The sequence below is a fragment of the Melanerpes formicivorus genome, unplaced genomic scaffold (assembly GCF_026170545.1).
Source record: "Melanerpes formicivorus ecotype bairdi unplaced genomic scaffold, bMelFor1.0.p_v2 SCAF_67, whole genome shotgun sequence".
Lineage (NCBI taxonomy): Eukaryota > Metazoa > Chordata > Aves > Piciformes > Picidae > Melanerpes > Melanerpes formicivorus.
The window spans coordinates 3,131,946-3,147,682 of NW_027142419.1; the positions used below are offsets into that span (position 1 = coordinate 3,131,946).

Sequence of the window (15,737 nt, forward strand, 5' to 3'; positions counted from 1 at the left end):
CCCACCTGGCTCCAACCTCCCTGCAGGGAGTTGCAGAGAGCAAGAAGGTCTCCCCTGAGCCTCCTCTTCTCCAGGCTAAGCAACCCCAGCTCCCTCAGCCTCTCCTCCCAGGGCTGTGCTCCAGACCCCTCCCCACCTTTCTTGCCCTTCTCTGGACACCTTCCAGCAGCTCAACCTCTTTCCTGACCTGAGGAGCCCAGAGCTGGACACAGGACTCAAGTCCTGCTTTCTGCTGATGCCCTACAGAGGTGGAGCACAGGGGGCTGACCTCCTTTGGCAGGGGGCAGTCACAGAATGGTTTGGGTTGGAAGGGACCTTTACAGGTCCTCCAGTCCAGCCTGAAAACTGTGAGCCCCCAGGAAGAGTCTCCACTGTCTCTTGGTGGTCTCTGTGGCTCCTTCAGTCTGGCTGAGGGCACTTGCCCTGCCCTGTCCCTGGTGCTTGTCCTGTGGCAGCCTGTGCTGGTCCCAGCCTCTGGAGCCTGGCTGCCAGCTCTGCTCTGTGGCTGGGGCCCTCTGCAGCTGACCTGCATCCCGCTGGAGGGGAAGGGGGGGGAGGGGAATCAAGGTGTCTGATGGAGGAGCCTTAGCTTCCCCTAGGTGGGGGCTGTGTGTGTGGAACTGTCCCCTCCCTGCAGTCAGTGCAGCTGGGGCCCATCCCCCTGCCCACCAAAGCCAGGGCTGCCAGTGGTGTCTGCTGCTCACTGAGGGTGAGAGTGAGCCCCTGGGGGCTTGGGGACATTCTGATGCCACACAGATGTCCAGAGGTGCACTCCCTCCCCCTGCCCCCCAACCCCCAATCTCCATCCATCCATCCATCCATCCATCCCTCCCTCCCTCCCTCCCTCCATTCATCCCTCCATCCCTCCATCCATCCCTCCCTCTCTCCATCCATCCCTCCATCCATCCCTCCATACATACATCCATACATCCATCCATCCCTCCATCCATCCATCTATCCCTCCCTCCATCCCTCCCTGCATCCCTCCCTCCCTCCATCCATCCATCCATCCATCTATCCCTCCATCCCTCCATCCATCCCTCCCTTCCTCCCTCCCTTCATCCATCCATCCCTCCATCCCTCCATCCATGCATGCATGCATCCAGCCCTCCATCCATCCTTCCCTCCCTCCCTCCATCCCTCCCTCCATCCATCCCTCCCTCCCTCCATCCATCCATCCCTCCCTCCCTCCCTCCATCCATCCCTCCATCCATCCCTCCATCCACACATCCATCCCTCCCTCCCTCCCTCTCTCCCTCCCTCTCTCCCTCCCTTCCTCCCTCCACCCACCCATGGGAAGGAACACCCCAGGCCAGGTCCAGCGGGGAAGGCTTTATTGACACTTTCCACAGCCAGGTCATGGCAAAGGAGCTGCTGCAAGCCTGCTCCAGGACAGCTGAATGCCCCAGGTGGGCAGCAGAGAGACACAGAGACACCTCTGACCCTGGCAGCAGAAGGTTATCAGGGTGGATGAACGTGGCAGTGCCAGCAGAGCCCTGGGGGCTTGGCACCATCACTCTGGGCACAGCTACATCCAGAGGTGCCAGTGCCCCTGGTCAGTGGCTGCCCCTTCCCAGGGCCCAGGTCAGGAGGTGGTGTCTGGCAGAGGAGGTGTCTGGCAGGGGTGGTGTCTGGCAGAGGAGGTGTCTGGCAGGGGTGGTGTCTGGCAGGGGTGGTGTCTGGCAGAGGTGGTGTCTGGCAGAGATGGTGTCTGGCAGAGGTTGTGTCTGGCAGGGGTGGTGTCTGGCAGGGGTGGTGTCTGGCAGAGGTGGTGTCTGGCAGGGGTGGTGTCTGGCAGGGGTGGTGTCTGGCAGAGGAGGTGTCTGGCAGGGGTGGTGTCTGGCAGGGGTGGTGTCTGGCAGAGGTGGTGTCTGGCAGGGGTGGTGTCTGGCAGGGGTGGTGTCTGGCAGAGGAGGTGTCTGGCAGGGGTGGTGTCTGGCAGAGGAGGTGTCTGGCAGAGGTGGTGTCTGGCAGAGGAGGTGTCTGGCAGAGGTGGTGTCTGGCAGAGGTGGTGTCTGGCAGGGATGGTGTCTGGCAGGGGTGGTGTCTGGCAGAGGTGGTGTCTGGCAGAGATGGTGTCTGGCAGAGGTGGTGTCTGGCAGAGGTGGTGTCTGGCAGAGATGGTGTCTGGCAGGGGTGGTGTCTGGCAGAGGTGGTGTCTGGCAGAGATGGTGTCTGGCAGGGGTGGTGTCTGGCAGAGGAGGTGTCTGGCAGAGATGGTGTCTGGCAGAGGTGGTGTCTGGCAGAGATGGTGTCTGGCAGAGGAGGTGTCTGGCAGGGGTGGTGTCTGGCAGAGATGGTGTCTGGCAGGGGTGGTGTCTGGCAGGGGTGGTGTCTGGCAGAGATGGTGTCTGGCAGAGGAGGTGTCTGGCAGAGATGGTGTCTGGCAGAGGAGGTGTCTGGCAGAGATGGTGTCTGGCAGGGGTGGTGTCTGGCAGAGGTGGTGTCTGGCAGGGGTGATGTCTGGCAGAGGTGGTGTCTGGCAGAGGTGGTGTCTGGCAGGGGTGGTGTCTGGCAGGGGTGATGTCTGGCAGAGGTGGTGTCTGGCAGGGGTGGTGTCTGGCAGGGGTGGTGTCTGGCAGAGATGGTGTCTGGCAGAGATGGTGTCTGGCAGGGGTGGTGTCTGGCAGAGATGGTGTCTGGCAGGGGTGGTGTCTGGCAGAGATGGTGTCTGGCAGGGGTGGTGTCTGGCAGAGGTGGTGTCTGGCAGAGATGGTGTCTGGCAGAGGTGGTGTCTGGCAGAGATGGTGTCTGGCAGAGGTGGTGTCTGGCAGGGGTGGTGTCTGGCAGAGGTGGTGTCTGGCAGAGATGGTGTCTGGCAGGGGTGGTGTCTGGCAGGGGTGGTGTCTGGCAGAGGTGGTGTCTGGCAGGGGTGGTGTCTGGCAGGGGTGGTGTCTGGCAGAGGTGGCTGCCCCCACGCTGGGGCTTCCCCCAGGGCAGCGAGGCCTGGAGCACCCTCGGGGGGAGGCTGGGGGTGAGCAGCAGTGTCAGCAGGGCAGGGGCAGCGTGCTGGGGTGGGCTCTGGGGGGTCCCTAGTCGGGGTAGAGCAGGAAGCCCGAGAAGATGCTGTCAGAGTAGCTGGTGCCCACCATGCCGTCGTAGTCGTTCACTGCCAGCCAGACCTGGCTGCCCGCGGCCAGGCGCAGCAGGGCGCCGCCGGAGCTGACCTGCAGGGCGTTGCTCCTGTGGTCGCAGAAGCTGGCAGCCTTCCTCCCGTCCCTGTGCAGGCTCACACACAGGTTGGCTGTCAGGGAGGTGTGGAAGACAAAGTAGTAGAGGCCTGGGAGCCTGCAGGTGAAGGTGCCGGTGGTGGTGTTGTAGTCGTGGTGGGTGTTGGTGAGGGCCTGGCTGAAGAGCACGGGGACGTTCCTCGGGGGGTGCTCCTGGCTCTGCCTCCTCACCGAGAAGGCTGAGAGCAGCTTCTGCTTGTAGCTGCCCGGCAAGCCTGGCGCCCCTGGTGCTCCCGGGAAGCCAGGCAGTCCAGGGGGACCCTGCAAGCCCCTGGGGCCTGGCTGGCCTGGCAAGCCAGGGATGCCTGGGTCTCCTTTCATCCCCTTGAGCCCTCGCACTGCAGGGACACCTGTGGGGCAGGGGGCAGTGAAAAGGAGTCAGTGGCAGGATGTGAGCAGAGGATCCTCCACCCCCTTCCCTCAGGCAGGAGGTGGTTGCCTCTCTCCAGCCTCCTCTGCTGCTGCCCTTGCACGGAGGATGCTCTCAGGAGCTGCAGCCCGAGGTGGAGCAGCCCCGGGGGGCTCAGTGGCCTCACCTCAGCAGCCTGCACCCTTCCTCCCCTTGCTCACTCACCTGGCTCGCCTTTGGCTCCCTTCAGTCCATCCCTGCCATCCTTGCCTGGCATCCCTGGCATGCCTGGCAGGCCTGGAATCCCATAGCAGCTGTGGGGGCCATCTCCTGCCACAGTGGACCCCAGACTCAGGAGCAGAAGGACAAGGGCCAGGTGGAGCTGCTCCCAGGAGCTCTGCCCCATTTTGGTGCTCTGAAAGGCAAAGGAAGTGTTGGGGTAGGAGCCACAGCAGAGTGGCTTCCAGGCCATGGGGCAGAGGAGGCTCCAGGCGCTGGGGCTGGCTGCACCAGGAGCACCAGGCTGCCGTGGCTGTGCCCTCAGAGTCCCCCCACACCAGCTGCCAGGTGGTGGGGAGGCAGAGGTGCAGAGACAGGCTCTGGGCTCATCATCACCCCCAGGGCAGCCTCTGATGGCACAGGGAGGGTTGGACCTCCTGTCTGGATGCAGTTCCCATGGCCAGCCCAAAGCTCTCCTGGCCTGGTGTCCCAAACCTGCTGCATTTGCTGCTGCAGCCCACTGCACCATGCTGTGCTGCCACCCAGCTGATCTCACCCCTGCTCCAGCAGTCTCCTGACTCCCCTGGATCTGCCTAACAGGATCCAGTCCCCAGGAGCTGGGGATCACCCAGGGCAGTGCCTGGCCCCAAGGGCTGGGTCTTCTCCCAGCAAGGACAAGTCTGCATCCCCCTCAGTGTGTGCAGCCTGGCAGTGCCTCTGCTTCTCTCTTCTCCTCTCCACAGCCCAGCACTGTGCCATGCTGCTGGACCCCACACCCCATGCAGCCTCCCCAAAGACAAGGACCCTGCAGCACCTCTTACCTTGGCTGGGGAGCAGGGCTTGGAGTTCTGCACTGCTGAGCCCTCTGGGTGCTGTGGGCTCTGCCTGCTGGCACAGCACCACGGAGGTGACTCTGTGACACCCTCCCAGGGGAAGCTGTGGAGTTAGGAAAGGGATCTTGGGGACCCAGAAGCCCCAGCTGGCCCCCAGCCCTGTTTCACATCCTCCTGCCTGGCTGTTTTCTCTGAGCCAGCACTTTCCTGGCTGCCCAGCAAGACCTGAGCTTGTGCAGCAGCAGCAGCAGGGGCTGGAAGGACAGAGGTGAGATGAGCCTCTGCCAGGACATGTGCCACAAACCCTCCAGCCACAGTGGGGACTTAACCCTCCTCTAATCTCCTGCCTTCAGCCATCCTGAAGTGGGCAGAGCATCGTGGTGGCTCCGTGGAGCTGGAGCTGTGCAGTGAGGAGGCCACTGCCTGGCTCTGGTGGGAGATGCTGCTCCCCTAGGCCATGGCACTGAGGCACATTTCCCCCTGAGCTTTCTGACCCCAGGCTGGTTGTGTCCTCTGCACCTTGCCCTGTGCTCTGCCAGCTCTGCTGGGTGCTGGACTTGCTGAGGGGCCAGCAGCCCTGGGCAGGGTGCTGCTCGTTGCCCATGGCCTGGCCTCCTCCACACGAGTCTGGGGATGGAGACATCTGACTGCCTCTGAGGAGCAGTCTCAGGGTATGGCACCTGCATGGCTTCCCTGATGCTTTCTGGCTGCCTGAGACCAGTCTGGGCAGGTGCCCAGCCCAGCCTGATGCCCACTAGCCCCACTCCAAGCCAAAGAGGAAGAGCTTCACCTCACAACTCCACCAGCAGCAGCAGCAGTCACCCTGATGGCTCTGACTCTTCCAGCCTGAGGCTGGAGGACCACAGCTGCCTCTCAGCTTCCTGGCAGAGCCTGGGTACCAGCAGAGGACCTGGTGGGGGAGGTGCTTCATCTGCTGCCCACAGAGGACAGCTGCCTTGGGACTTCTCAGAGAAAGGACTCCCACAGGCTTGCCTCAGAGGTTTCCCATTCCCCCCTCTAAGTTCCAGCTCTGCTTGCACACTCAGCTCCCTCAGGTCCTTCTGCCTTTGCAGCTGGGGTCTGTGCTTGGCCAGGGGCAAGCTGGGGGCAGTGCTGTCCCTGGGCAGCGTGGGAAGAGGCCCAGGACATCAACGGCTTGGGAAAGACACAAGAACAGGAACGAAAACCCAGGCAGCTGTTGTGAGAGGAGAGTTTATTCACACTGATGGGGAGGCAGCGGTGGCCTGGCACCAGCAAGGCCTTTGCAGGGGCTGGGGCAGCAGAAGCAGTGGCACACAGTGAGGTCCTGCTAGGAGAGAAGGGTCAGTGCTGGGCAGTGGCCCCCAGTGGCTGCCCAGCAGGGGAAAGGGCTGCTGGGGCCGGCTGTCCTCTGCCTGCAGGACGGAGCAGGCTGGCTCAGCATGGAGGCAACTGCTCGAAGGGCTCTCACTGGTGTGGTGGTGACCCACAGCCTGGTCACTTTGTGACCCTGGTGGAAACACAGGACCCGTGGGGTGGCTCAGTCTGGGTGTGGTGTGTTTGCTGTGGTGCTGACCCACCCCACAGGGCCGGGGGGGCAAAGCTGCGGGCACAGACTGAGACGCTCCGGGGCTAGGCAGGGCCGAGCCCAGGGTGCCTCAGACCAGCTGCGGGGACAGCATGAAGCCGCTGAAGACGCTGTCGGCCTCGGAGCCGCTGTAGATGGCGCTCCGGGCCGGGTCGGTGCTGATGGAGATGCGGTCGCCCGCGGCCAGGCTGAGCACGGCGCTGCCGGAGTTGACCTGCCGCAGGCTGCGGCTGTTGTCGTCGCAGAAGCTGGCCACGGGCTCCCCGTTCTTGGTGATGCTCAGGCACAGGTCCCCGACCGACACCACCTGGTAGGCGAAGTAGTAGATGCCGGGGAGGCGGCAGGTGAACTCCCCGCTGCGGGGGCTGTAGTGGCTCTCCTCGTTGGTGATGATGTTGTCGAACACCACCGTCCTGCCCGCGGCCGGGGGGGACCGCCGGGAGGCGGAGAAGGCAGGCCGCGGGTGATCCATGGCGTCGCCGGCTTGCCCCTTCAAGCCTGGCAGCCCCCTCGGCCCTGGCGCCCCGGGGGAGCCGGGCAGCCCCGGCAAGCCCCTCACCCCCGGCTGGCCAGGGGCCCCCGGCTCGCCGGCATCCCCTCTGGGGCCGCGGACGCCTGTGCTGCGCACTGATTTCCCTGGGGAGAGGTGGAGCAGAGTCACAGAACCGTTCAGCTGGGAATAGACCTTCAAGATCGTTGAGTCCAACCACCAGCCCTGCACTAAGCCACGTCCACAAGCACCTCACCTACACTGCTTCTAAACACCCCCGGGCACGGGGTCCCCCCCCCCCCCCCCACCTCCCTGGGCAGCCTGGGGCAGTGCTGACAGCCCTTTCAGCGACACTTTTTTTGTCTAATGTCCCTCCAAAACCTCCCCTGGGGCACCCTGAGGCCATTCCCTCCGGCTCTGTCCCTTGGTACTGGGGAGAGGAGAGCAGCACCCGTGCCAGCCCGCCCCCGGGGAGCTGTGCAGAGCCACAGCCTGGGGCTGCCCTGCCCAGGAGGAGAATTCCCTGCACGTCTGAGCCCTCCGGGGCTGCTTTCCCAGCCCGTGGCGCTCCCACCAAGAGCCCACCTGCAGCACTCATCCCTGGCTCCCCCTTACCTGGCTCTCCCACATCACCCTTCAGGCCTGGCCTCCCGTCGAGGCCAGGGGCTCCGGGGAGCCCATCCTTGCCGTCCGGTGCCCGACACACGCCGTCCTGCAGCAGCACCCTGCCCAGCACCGCTGCCAGGGTGCCAGTCACCAGCCACAGCCTGGGCTGCATCCTGCCTCCCTGCAAGCACAGGGCTGAGGGAGGTGGGGCTGGGGGCGGGCAGGCAGCAGGCACCCAGCTGCACCTTGGCACAGCCACACCAGGCGCTGCCAGCACAGATCTGCCACGGCACCGGCGGCTGCCCGGCAGAGGTAACTGCAGGGAAGGACTCTGAGGCTCTTTCCTTGTGTGATCTGGAGTCACTGATGGCACAGAAGAGCTCTGGCATGTGCCCACAGCCAGGCTGTGGCTGGAAGGCCAGGACAGGGAGCACAGCACAAAGCCTGTGGGCACGTCCTGGGCACACGTCAGGGGCGTGCAGAGTGCTGCTCCCTGCACTGGGGGAGCCAGCAGTGGTGCAGAGAGAGCACAAGTGGGCAGGGGATGCAGAAGAACACCAGGGAAGGGACAAACAGGGGTGGGATCCCCAGGCAGGAGGGATCCAGCTCCTCAGCACAGGCAAGATACCTCCTAAGCACACAGACCTGGCCCCAAAGCTGAGGTGCTCAGCTCAGGCCAAGCCTGCAGAGCCCAGGGATGCCCACAGCCACTTGGTGCAAGGACAGATCCCTGCAGCCTCCTCCCTCCTGCCCCACATCTTCTCCCTCTTTTCCTACTTAAACCCTTGTGGAGGGGGCAAGTGAAGAAAGGAAGGGGACAGGGAACAAGGACTGGAGAGCAGGGGCAGAGGAGCTGTGTCCCCAGCGATCTGGGTGACTTACCTCCTCACTGGGGCTGGAGACTGAGCAGTCTGAGCAGCAGCTGCTTGCTGGAAGCTCTCCCCTGGGTGCAGGGAGGAAGAGGAGCAGGGTGGGGGTGGGGATGTGCTGACAGGCACCAGGCTTTGCCTGGCTGGGGAAATGCCAGACTCCAGATTTCACTTTCTCTTCACTCCCTCTTCCCCTTTGCCAGCCTGGGTAAGTGCCAGCTTTCACTTTCTCTTCGCTCTCTCTTCCCTTTCCCATGCCTGACCTTGGCTGTGCTGGTCACAGGGAAGAGCTGGCTCAGCAGATGCAGGCTCAGGCTGACTCAGCAGCTTGCTCCCTGCAGCAGGGGTGCTGTGCTTGGGCACACAGCAATGCCAGGGTGCAGGGGGCCACAGCTCTGCCACTGCAGGAGGGGACAGCTGGCATGGCCATCCAGGGGCCCAGATGTCATGGACCTGCTCTGGGCTGCCACTGGTACCCAGTGCTGGCATTGCTGAGCCCTCCAGATGCCCACCTTGGCTCTGCACCTGGCAGGGCTCCAGCAAAGGCATTGCCAGTGCCTGGGTGGCTGAGCAGGGCCTCAGGAAGCCTTGGTGAACATCTTCCCACTGCCCTCACCCAGCTCTGTGGGGACCTTGTCTCTGTGGCAGAGCAGAGCATCAGAGGCTCTCCGGCTCTGAGGCTGCTCCCAGGCCCCTCTGAGCGGCTGTGCCTTGCCCCAGCCAGGCCTGGGCACCCCCAGGAGCTGAGCACAGCCTCAGCCAGGCCTGCAGGCTCACCCCACCAGGGAGCCAGGGAAGGTGCCCAGGGATGGTGCCCAGGGACAGTGCCCAGGGATGGTGCCTAGGGACGGTGCCCAGGGAAGGTGCCCAGGGATTGTGCCCAGGGATGGTGCCCAGGGATGGTGCCCAGGGATTGTGTCCAGGGATGGTGCCCAGGGATGGTGCCCAGGGAAGGTGCACAGGGATGGTGTCCAGAGATGGTGCCCAGGGAAGGTGCCCAGGGAAGGTGCCCAGGGATGGTGTCCAGGGATGGTGCCCAGGGAAGGTGCACAGGGATGCACATTCAGCTCTGGCACAAAAGCACCCAAAAAGAGCCCCCAAAAGCAGCCCCCAAAAGCAGCCCCCAAAAGCAGCCCCCAAAGCAGCCCCCAAAAGCAGCCCCCCAGCCCCAGCAGTGCCCAGGTCCCTCTGTGGGAGGAAGCAGAGGGATGAGATTTGCTGACCCCAGCAGCTGAACACCCTCGGGGCCCTGGGCCCAGCCCGGCCCCCCCGGGGATGCAGTGGCTGTGAGAGGCTTTCTGCTCCATATCCACCTGCAGTCTCCCTTCAGGAGCTGGTGGCAGAGGAGAACGAGGCACTGGGTGCCCGAAGTGAAGGCAGCAGCAGCTGGAGCCCAGAGGAGGCTGCTCAAGGTGTGCAAGCCTGAGAGCAGAATGGTCTCAGGGCCAGGGGGGGCTGGCAGCCCTCTGTTCCCCTTGCCCACCACCTCTAGCAGACCCCAGGAATCTGTGGCATTGTTTCCAAAGCAGCTGAGAAAGGCAATGAGGAGGCTGAAAGCAGCCACCAGCCCCCAGGCCCTTGCCCAGCAGGACTTCACTGCTCAGTGCAGCTCCATCAGCCTGTGGAGATCTGCCCCTGGCTGGTCTCTGACGCAGGGACGATGCCCTCTCCATGCCATGCAGGAGAAGCTTTAACCACACAGCCAGCCCATAATAAATCAGGTGCCCAGGAGAAACACAGCTGTGTGTTATCAGCAGAGCTCCTCCACCAGCCAGAGCTGCAGGCATGTCAAGAGAAGATGACAGGTGAGTTTGGAAGGCCCTCCCTGCCCCCAAAGCCGCTGCTGGACACTAATTGCCCTCCTGCCCTCCCCTCACACACAGCCAGAAGGAGACCTCTCCACCATTCCATCCAGGAGACCTCTCCACCATTCCATCCAGGAGACCTCTCCACCATTCCATCCAGGAGGCCTCTCCACCATTCCATCCAGGAGGCCTCTCCACCATTCCATCCAGGAGACCTCTCCACCATTCCATCCAGGATCGATTGGTGGCTGTGCCCTGCTGCTCCCCTGCCCTGTGTCCCTGACTGGCCCTTCACCCCCTGCTGAGTTACAAGGAGGTGCTTATGGATTTCCAGCATCTCCTGGATGCTGTTTTTGGCCCAGGCAGCATCTCCTCCAGGTGCCTGAGGCTCCTGAGCACTGCTGACCTCCACTCGACTCTCAGTGTTTCTGTGCCTTCCAAGCCTTCTTCTCCCTGTGATCCTGAGCACCTCCTCCTCCTCCTCCCCTGGAGCTGCAGCTGGGACACAGACTCAGCCTCTGCTGCCTCCTTTAGCCTTGCAGTGTGCAGCTTCAGCTGGGGCAGGAGGAGCTGCCTAGGGCTGGCTCAGCTCCTTCCTCTGGCAGCAGTGCCAGGGCAGCAAACTGGGGGCTGTGGCCTCTTCGTGGGCTCACAGAATCCCTTTTGGTTGGGAAGGATCTCTCAGATCAGTGAGTCCAACCACCCTCTAACTCTGCCGAGGCTGGGGCTGAGCCATGGCCCTCAGCACCACATCTCTGCCTCTTGTAAACACCTCCAGGGATGAGGATCCAAGCACCTCCCTGGGCAGCCTGGGCCAGTGCCTGAGAACCCTTTCAGGAAAGAAATTTCTTCTAATGTCCAACTGTGGCAGTTTGAGGCCAAACCAACCTAAAACCTCCTGGGGTGCACCTTGAGGCCGTTTGCTTCCACTCTATCCCTTGTTCCTAGGGAGAACAGACCGAGCCCCCCCGGCTCCAGCCTCCTTCTGGGGAGCTCCAGCCCTTCCTGCTGCCGTCCCGTGGGTTTCTGCAGGTCGCAGCGGCCCCAGATCCCCCCAGCCCGGCGCTTTCCTCCTTCCCCTTCCCCTCGGGGTGCCTCCGGGAGCGGGCGGTGCCGCAGGGCCGTGCCCGGCGCGGCAGGGACTGGCCACGAGGTGGCGCTGCAGCCTCAGCCATGCCCTGCGCCGCCTGCCCGCAGCGCTCCGCAGCAGCAGCGGACGGGGAGACCCCTGCGCACCCCCCGGGCATCCCCCCGGCCCCAGCGCAGGACGTCCAGCTGCAGAGCAGGCACACGGGCAAGCAGGCTGGAGAAGGGCATTGAGCACAGCGCTATGAGGAGCAGCTGAGGGACCTGGCCTGTGGATGTGGTCTGCCTGGACTGCAGCAAGGCCTTTGACACCGTCCCCCACAGCAAACTCCTGGCCAAGCTGTCAGCCCCTGGCTGGGACAGCAGCTCTCTGAGCTGGGTTAGGAACTGGCTGGAGGCTGAGCCCAGAGAGTGGTGGGGAATGGTGCCACAGCCAGCTGGCAGCCAGGCACCAGTGGTGTGCCCCAGGGAGCAGTGCTGGGCCCCAGCCTGTTCAATATCTTCATTGATGATCTGGAGGAGGGGATGGAGTCAGTCATCAGCAAGTTTGCAGCTGACACCAAGCTGGGAGCAGATGTTGGTCAGTTAGAGGGCAGAAGGGCTCTGCAGAGGGACCTTGCCAGGCTGCACAGATGGGCAGAGGCCAACAGGATGGCATTCAACAAGTCCAAGTGCCAGGGGCTGCACTTTGGCCACAGCAACCCCAGGCAGAGCTACAGGCTGGGGGCAGAGTGGCTGAGAGCTGCCAGGCAGAGAGGGACCTGGGGGTGCTGATTGACAGCTGCCTGAACATGAGCCAGCAGTGTGCCCAGGCAGCCAAGAGGGCCAAGGGCATCCTGGCCTGCATCAGGAAGAGTGTGGCCAGCAGGAGCAGGGAGCTCATCCTGCCCTGTGCTCAGCACTGCTCAGGCCACACCTGGAGTCCTGTGTCCAGTTCTGGGCTCCTCAGGTTAGGAAAGAGGTTGAGCTGCTGGAAGGTGTCCAGAGAAGGGCAAGAAAGCTGGGGAGGGGTCTGGAGCACAGCCCTGTGAGGAGAGGCTGAGGGAGCTGGGGTTGCTTAGCCTGGAGAAGAGGAGGCTCAGGGGAGACCTTCTTGCTCTCTGCAACTCCCTGAAGGGAGGTTGGAGCCAGCTGGGGGTTGGTCTCTTCTCCCAGGCAGCCAGCACCAGAACAAGAGGACACAGTCTCAAGCTGTGCCAGGGGAGGTTTAGGCTGGAGGTGAGGAGAAAGTTCTTCACTGAGAGAGTTGTTGGCCCTTGGGATGTGCTGCCCAGGGAGGTGGTGGAGTCCCCATCCCTGGAGGTGTTCAGGAGGGGATTGGATGTGGCACTTGGAGCCATGGTTCAGTCATGAGGTCTGTGGTGAGAGGTTGGATTTGATGATCCTCGAGGTCTCTTCCAACCTTGGTGATACTGTGAGACTGTGAGACTGTGAGACTGTTGTGTCTGGGGTGGGGAAGGCTCTACAAGCCCTCCACAAGCCCTCCAAGGAGGATGGGGCAAGGTGGGGGTTGGTCTCTTCCCACGTGCAACAAGTGACAGCAGGATCAGGCCTGGAGTTGTGTCAGGGGAGGTTCAGGCTGGATGTTAGGAACAATTTCTTCCCAGAAAGGGTCCTTGGGCACTGTCCCAGGCTGCCCAGGGAGAGTGGAGTCCCCATCCCTGTGTGGTGCTGAGCGCTGGGGTGCAGTGGCAGTGGCTCAGCAGCAGTGGTTGTGAGCTCTGGGTGAGCAGCTGGGCTTGAGGAGCTCAAAGGCCTCTCCTAACCTCAGCACTTCTGTGGTTCTGTCTCTGCCTCCTCACCTGGCCAGCAGGCACTGGGAGCCAGGACAGATCAGCAGCCTCCTGCAAACAGTGAGGCCACAAATGCTCTTCCCCCAAGCTGGGCCAGGGTTGGCCCTCGCTGAGGCTAAGGCAGGAGGGCTGTTACCTCAGTGAGGACCAAGCCATGGTGGAAGGTGCAAGGGCTCATGAAGCCCTGTCAGGTTGTCCCTGCTGATATCAGCCCAGCAGCATCCCACCAGCAGGCTCCAGCATGGAGCAGGGGCAAGGATGACTGAGGAGAGTCCCCCAGGTGACCTGGAATGGGGCAAAGGCCAAGGCAGAGGAGGTGCCCTGCAGCAGCCAGCTGATGGAGGTGCCCTACAGAGCCCCAGCAGAGCCAGAACCAGCCCTGGGTGTGGGGAACCCCAGCACCCTGGGGAGCAGCTGCATCATTTAGGCTTCCTGTGGTGGCCTCCTGGCTCTGCTGCAGGCCCAGAACCAGATGAGCTTTACCCTGAGCAACCCTCCTCCTTTCAGGATGGCCCATGGGGCATCTTCCTCACCTTGTTGCTGCCCTCCCACCTGGTGGTGCCAGCTAGATCAGTGCCATGCCAGCCTTGCACCCCTTCATGGAAGGAAAGCTTCCTGCCTGTGTCCCCAGAGCCTGCAGGCACACAGGAGCTGTCTGACAGCAGACAAGAGGGAGAGATGCTCCCCTGCTGGGCATCCCCTGGGTGCTGAGTGCTGACAGGCAGGAGCTGCCAGAGTAGGAGAAACCAATGGCTAGCACCTGCCTGTCACTGTGCAGGAGACAGTGACAAATCATGGAATCAGGGAATTGTTTGGCTGGGAAAAGGCCTCCAGGATCCCCCAGCCCAGCATCAGCCCAGCCCCACCATGGCCACCAAACCCTGGCCCCAGCTGCCATGGCCACAGGCTTCTGGGACACCTCCAGGCATGGGGACTCCACCACCTCCCTGGGCAGCCTCTGCCAGTCCCTGACCACTCCTGCAGCAAAGAAATTGTTCCTCCTCTCCAACCTAACCCTCCCCTGGCACTGTCTTAGGTCATTTCCTCTCCTTTTGTTACCTGAGACTAGGGAGCAGAGCCCAACCCCCCCCTGGCTCCAGCCTCCTCTCAGGGAGCTGCAGAGGGCAATGAGGTCTCCCTCAGCCTCCTCTGCTCCAGGCTCAGCACCCCCAGCTCCCTCAGCTGCTCCTCCCCAGCCCTGTTCTCCAGACCCTTCCCCAGCTCTGTTGCCCTTCTCTGGTCCTGCTCCAGCCCTCAGTGTCCTTCATGGAGTGAGAAGCCCAAAACTGAGCCCAGGACTGAAGGTGTGGCCTCACCAGTGCCCAGTCCAGGGGCATGATCCCTGCCCTAAGTGGCTGCATCAGGGCAGGAGGAGGAGGTGTGCTGGCAGCCCCTGCACACAGCTCTGCTCCAGCACCCAGTGTGCCACCCACAGCCGGCAGGGGGTGAGGCTGGCCCGGAGCAGCTGTGCTTCTGCAGGCACTGGTGGTCCAGTGATGCCACACAGAGTGGCCTGGCAGTGCCAGGGTGCTGCTGCCCACCAGGGAAAGTCCTGCCCGAGGCAGTGGTGTCTGCAGCAGCTCAGTAGCCTCCTGCTCTCTGCTCAACACCCCAAGGGGCAGTTGCTGTGCCCTCAGAGCAGCTCCCGAGGTGCCAGCTGAGAGCCAGGCTGCAGGGCCACTTGCCACACACTGCCTAGAACAGTCTCACAGTATCACCAAGGTTGGAAGAGACCTCAAAGATCACCAAGTCCAAGCTGTCACCACAGACCTCATGACTGAACCATGGCTCCAAGTGCCACATCCAATCCCCTCCTGAACACCTCCAGGGATGGGGACTCCACCACCTCCCTGGGCAGCACATCCCCAGGGCCAATCTCTCTTGCTGGGAAGAATTTCTTCTTCACCTCCAGCCTGAACCTCCCCTGGCACAGCTTGAGACTGTGTCCTCTTGTTCTGGGGCTGGGTGCCTGGGAGAAGAGCCCAACCCCCACCTGGCTACAACCTCCCTGCAGGGAGTTGGAGAGAGCAAGAAGGTCTCCCCTGAGCCTCCTCTTCTCCAGGCTAAGCAACCCCAGCTCCCTCAGCCTCTCCTCACAGGGCTGTGCCCCAGACCCCTCCCCAGCTTTCTTGCCCTTCTCTGGACACCTTCCAGCAGCTCAACCTCTTTCCTAACCTGAGGAGCCCAGAACTGGACACAGGACTCAAGTTGTGGCCTGAGCAGTGCTGAGCACAGGGCAGGATGAGCTCCCTGCTCCTGCTGGCCACACTCTTCCTGCTGCAGGCCAGGATGCCCTTGGCCTTCTTGGCCCCCTGGGCAGGTCTCCATCCCAGGGGATGTGCTGCTCCTGTGGGGATGCCTGCAGAGAGCAGGTGTGAGGAGCAGGGGCAGGGATGGAGCTGCCAGCCAGGCTCTCAGGCCCCAGCCCCTGCTCGCCGCCTCCCGGCGCTGCTGCAGCTCCCTGCCGGCTCCCGGGACGAGAGGCGATGGGGGAGCAGCGCTGAGCAGCCCGGGGCAATGCCGGGACAGCTTGTCCCAGCCCCCTCCCCTCCTGCTCTCCTCGGGGTGCCAGGGCTTGTCACCATTGCCCCCCCCCCCCCCGGTTAATCTGGCTGATTGCTCTGCAGCCTTTCCTGTGTGCGGTGTGCATTTATTGGGGCTGGAAGGAGGGCCGGGCCCGGCTCCTGGGCATGCAGACGAGCTGCTCCGGTGCTCCTCGCTGGAGTGTGCAGATCGGGAGAGTTTGCAATCCAAACACAGCCAGAATCCAAATGACAGCATCTGAGGCACCGACAGCAGGAGCAGCCAGGGAGGATGTGCCACAGACAGGAGGGGATGGGAGCAGGGTGCCCAGAGCTGTGTCTGAGGCACTGACAGCAGGAGCAGCCAG

General features: G+C 63.1%; 2 protein-coding genes across 2 annotated transcripts; both read right to left on the minus strand.

Moving 5' to 3' along the window:
- Positions 1–1,317: 1,317 nt before the first annotated feature.
- Positions 1,318–4,700, minus strand: LOC137453511 (complement C1q subcomponent subunit C-like). The gene is made up of 3 exons (XM_068162823.1): positions 4,620–4,700; positions 3,805–3,994; positions 1,318–3,580 (listed from the first exon to the last, which is right to left on the minus strand). The coding sequence occupies exons 2-3, from the start codon at positions 3,983–3,985 to the stop codon at positions 3,033–3,035; spliced, it is 729 nt and encodes a 242-aa protein (XP_068018924.1). The 5' UTR covers positions 3,986–3,994; positions 4,620–4,700; the 3' UTR covers positions 1,318–3,032.
- Positions 4,701–5,827: 1,127 nt separating this feature from the next.
- Positions 5,828–8,236, minus strand: C1QA (complement C1q A chain). Its single transcript, XM_068162822.1, has 3 exons — positions 8,177–8,236; positions 7,304–7,475; positions 5,828–6,834 (listed from the first exon to the last, which is right to left on the minus strand). The coding sequence occupies exons 2-3, from the start codon at positions 7,464–7,466 to the stop codon at positions 6,269–6,271; spliced, it is 729 nt and encodes a 242-aa protein (XP_068018923.1). The 5' UTR covers positions 7,467–7,475; positions 8,177–8,236; the 3' UTR covers positions 5,828–6,268.
- Positions 8,237–15,737: the final 7,501 nt, after the last annotated feature.

Bases quoted from the DNA above. Each gene is read 5' to 3' on its own strand.
- LOC137453511 (XM_068162823.1), bottom strand. From the start codon at position 3,985: ATGGGGCAGAGCTCCTGGGAGCAGCTCCACCTGGCCCTTGTCCTTCTG. The intron at 3,581-3,804 runs GTGAGTGAGCAA...CCTGCCCCACAG, and splicing joins GGGAGCCAAAGGCGAGCCAG to GTGTCCCTGCAGTGCGAGGG.
- C1QA (XM_068162822.1), bottom strand. From the start codon at position 7,466: ATGCAGCCCAGGCTGTGGCTGGTGACTGGCACCCTGGCAGCGGTGCTG. The intron at 6,835-7,303 runs GTAAGGGGGAGC...ACCTCTCCCCAG, and splicing joins GGGTGATGTGGGAGAGCCAG to GGAAATCAGTGCGCAGCACA.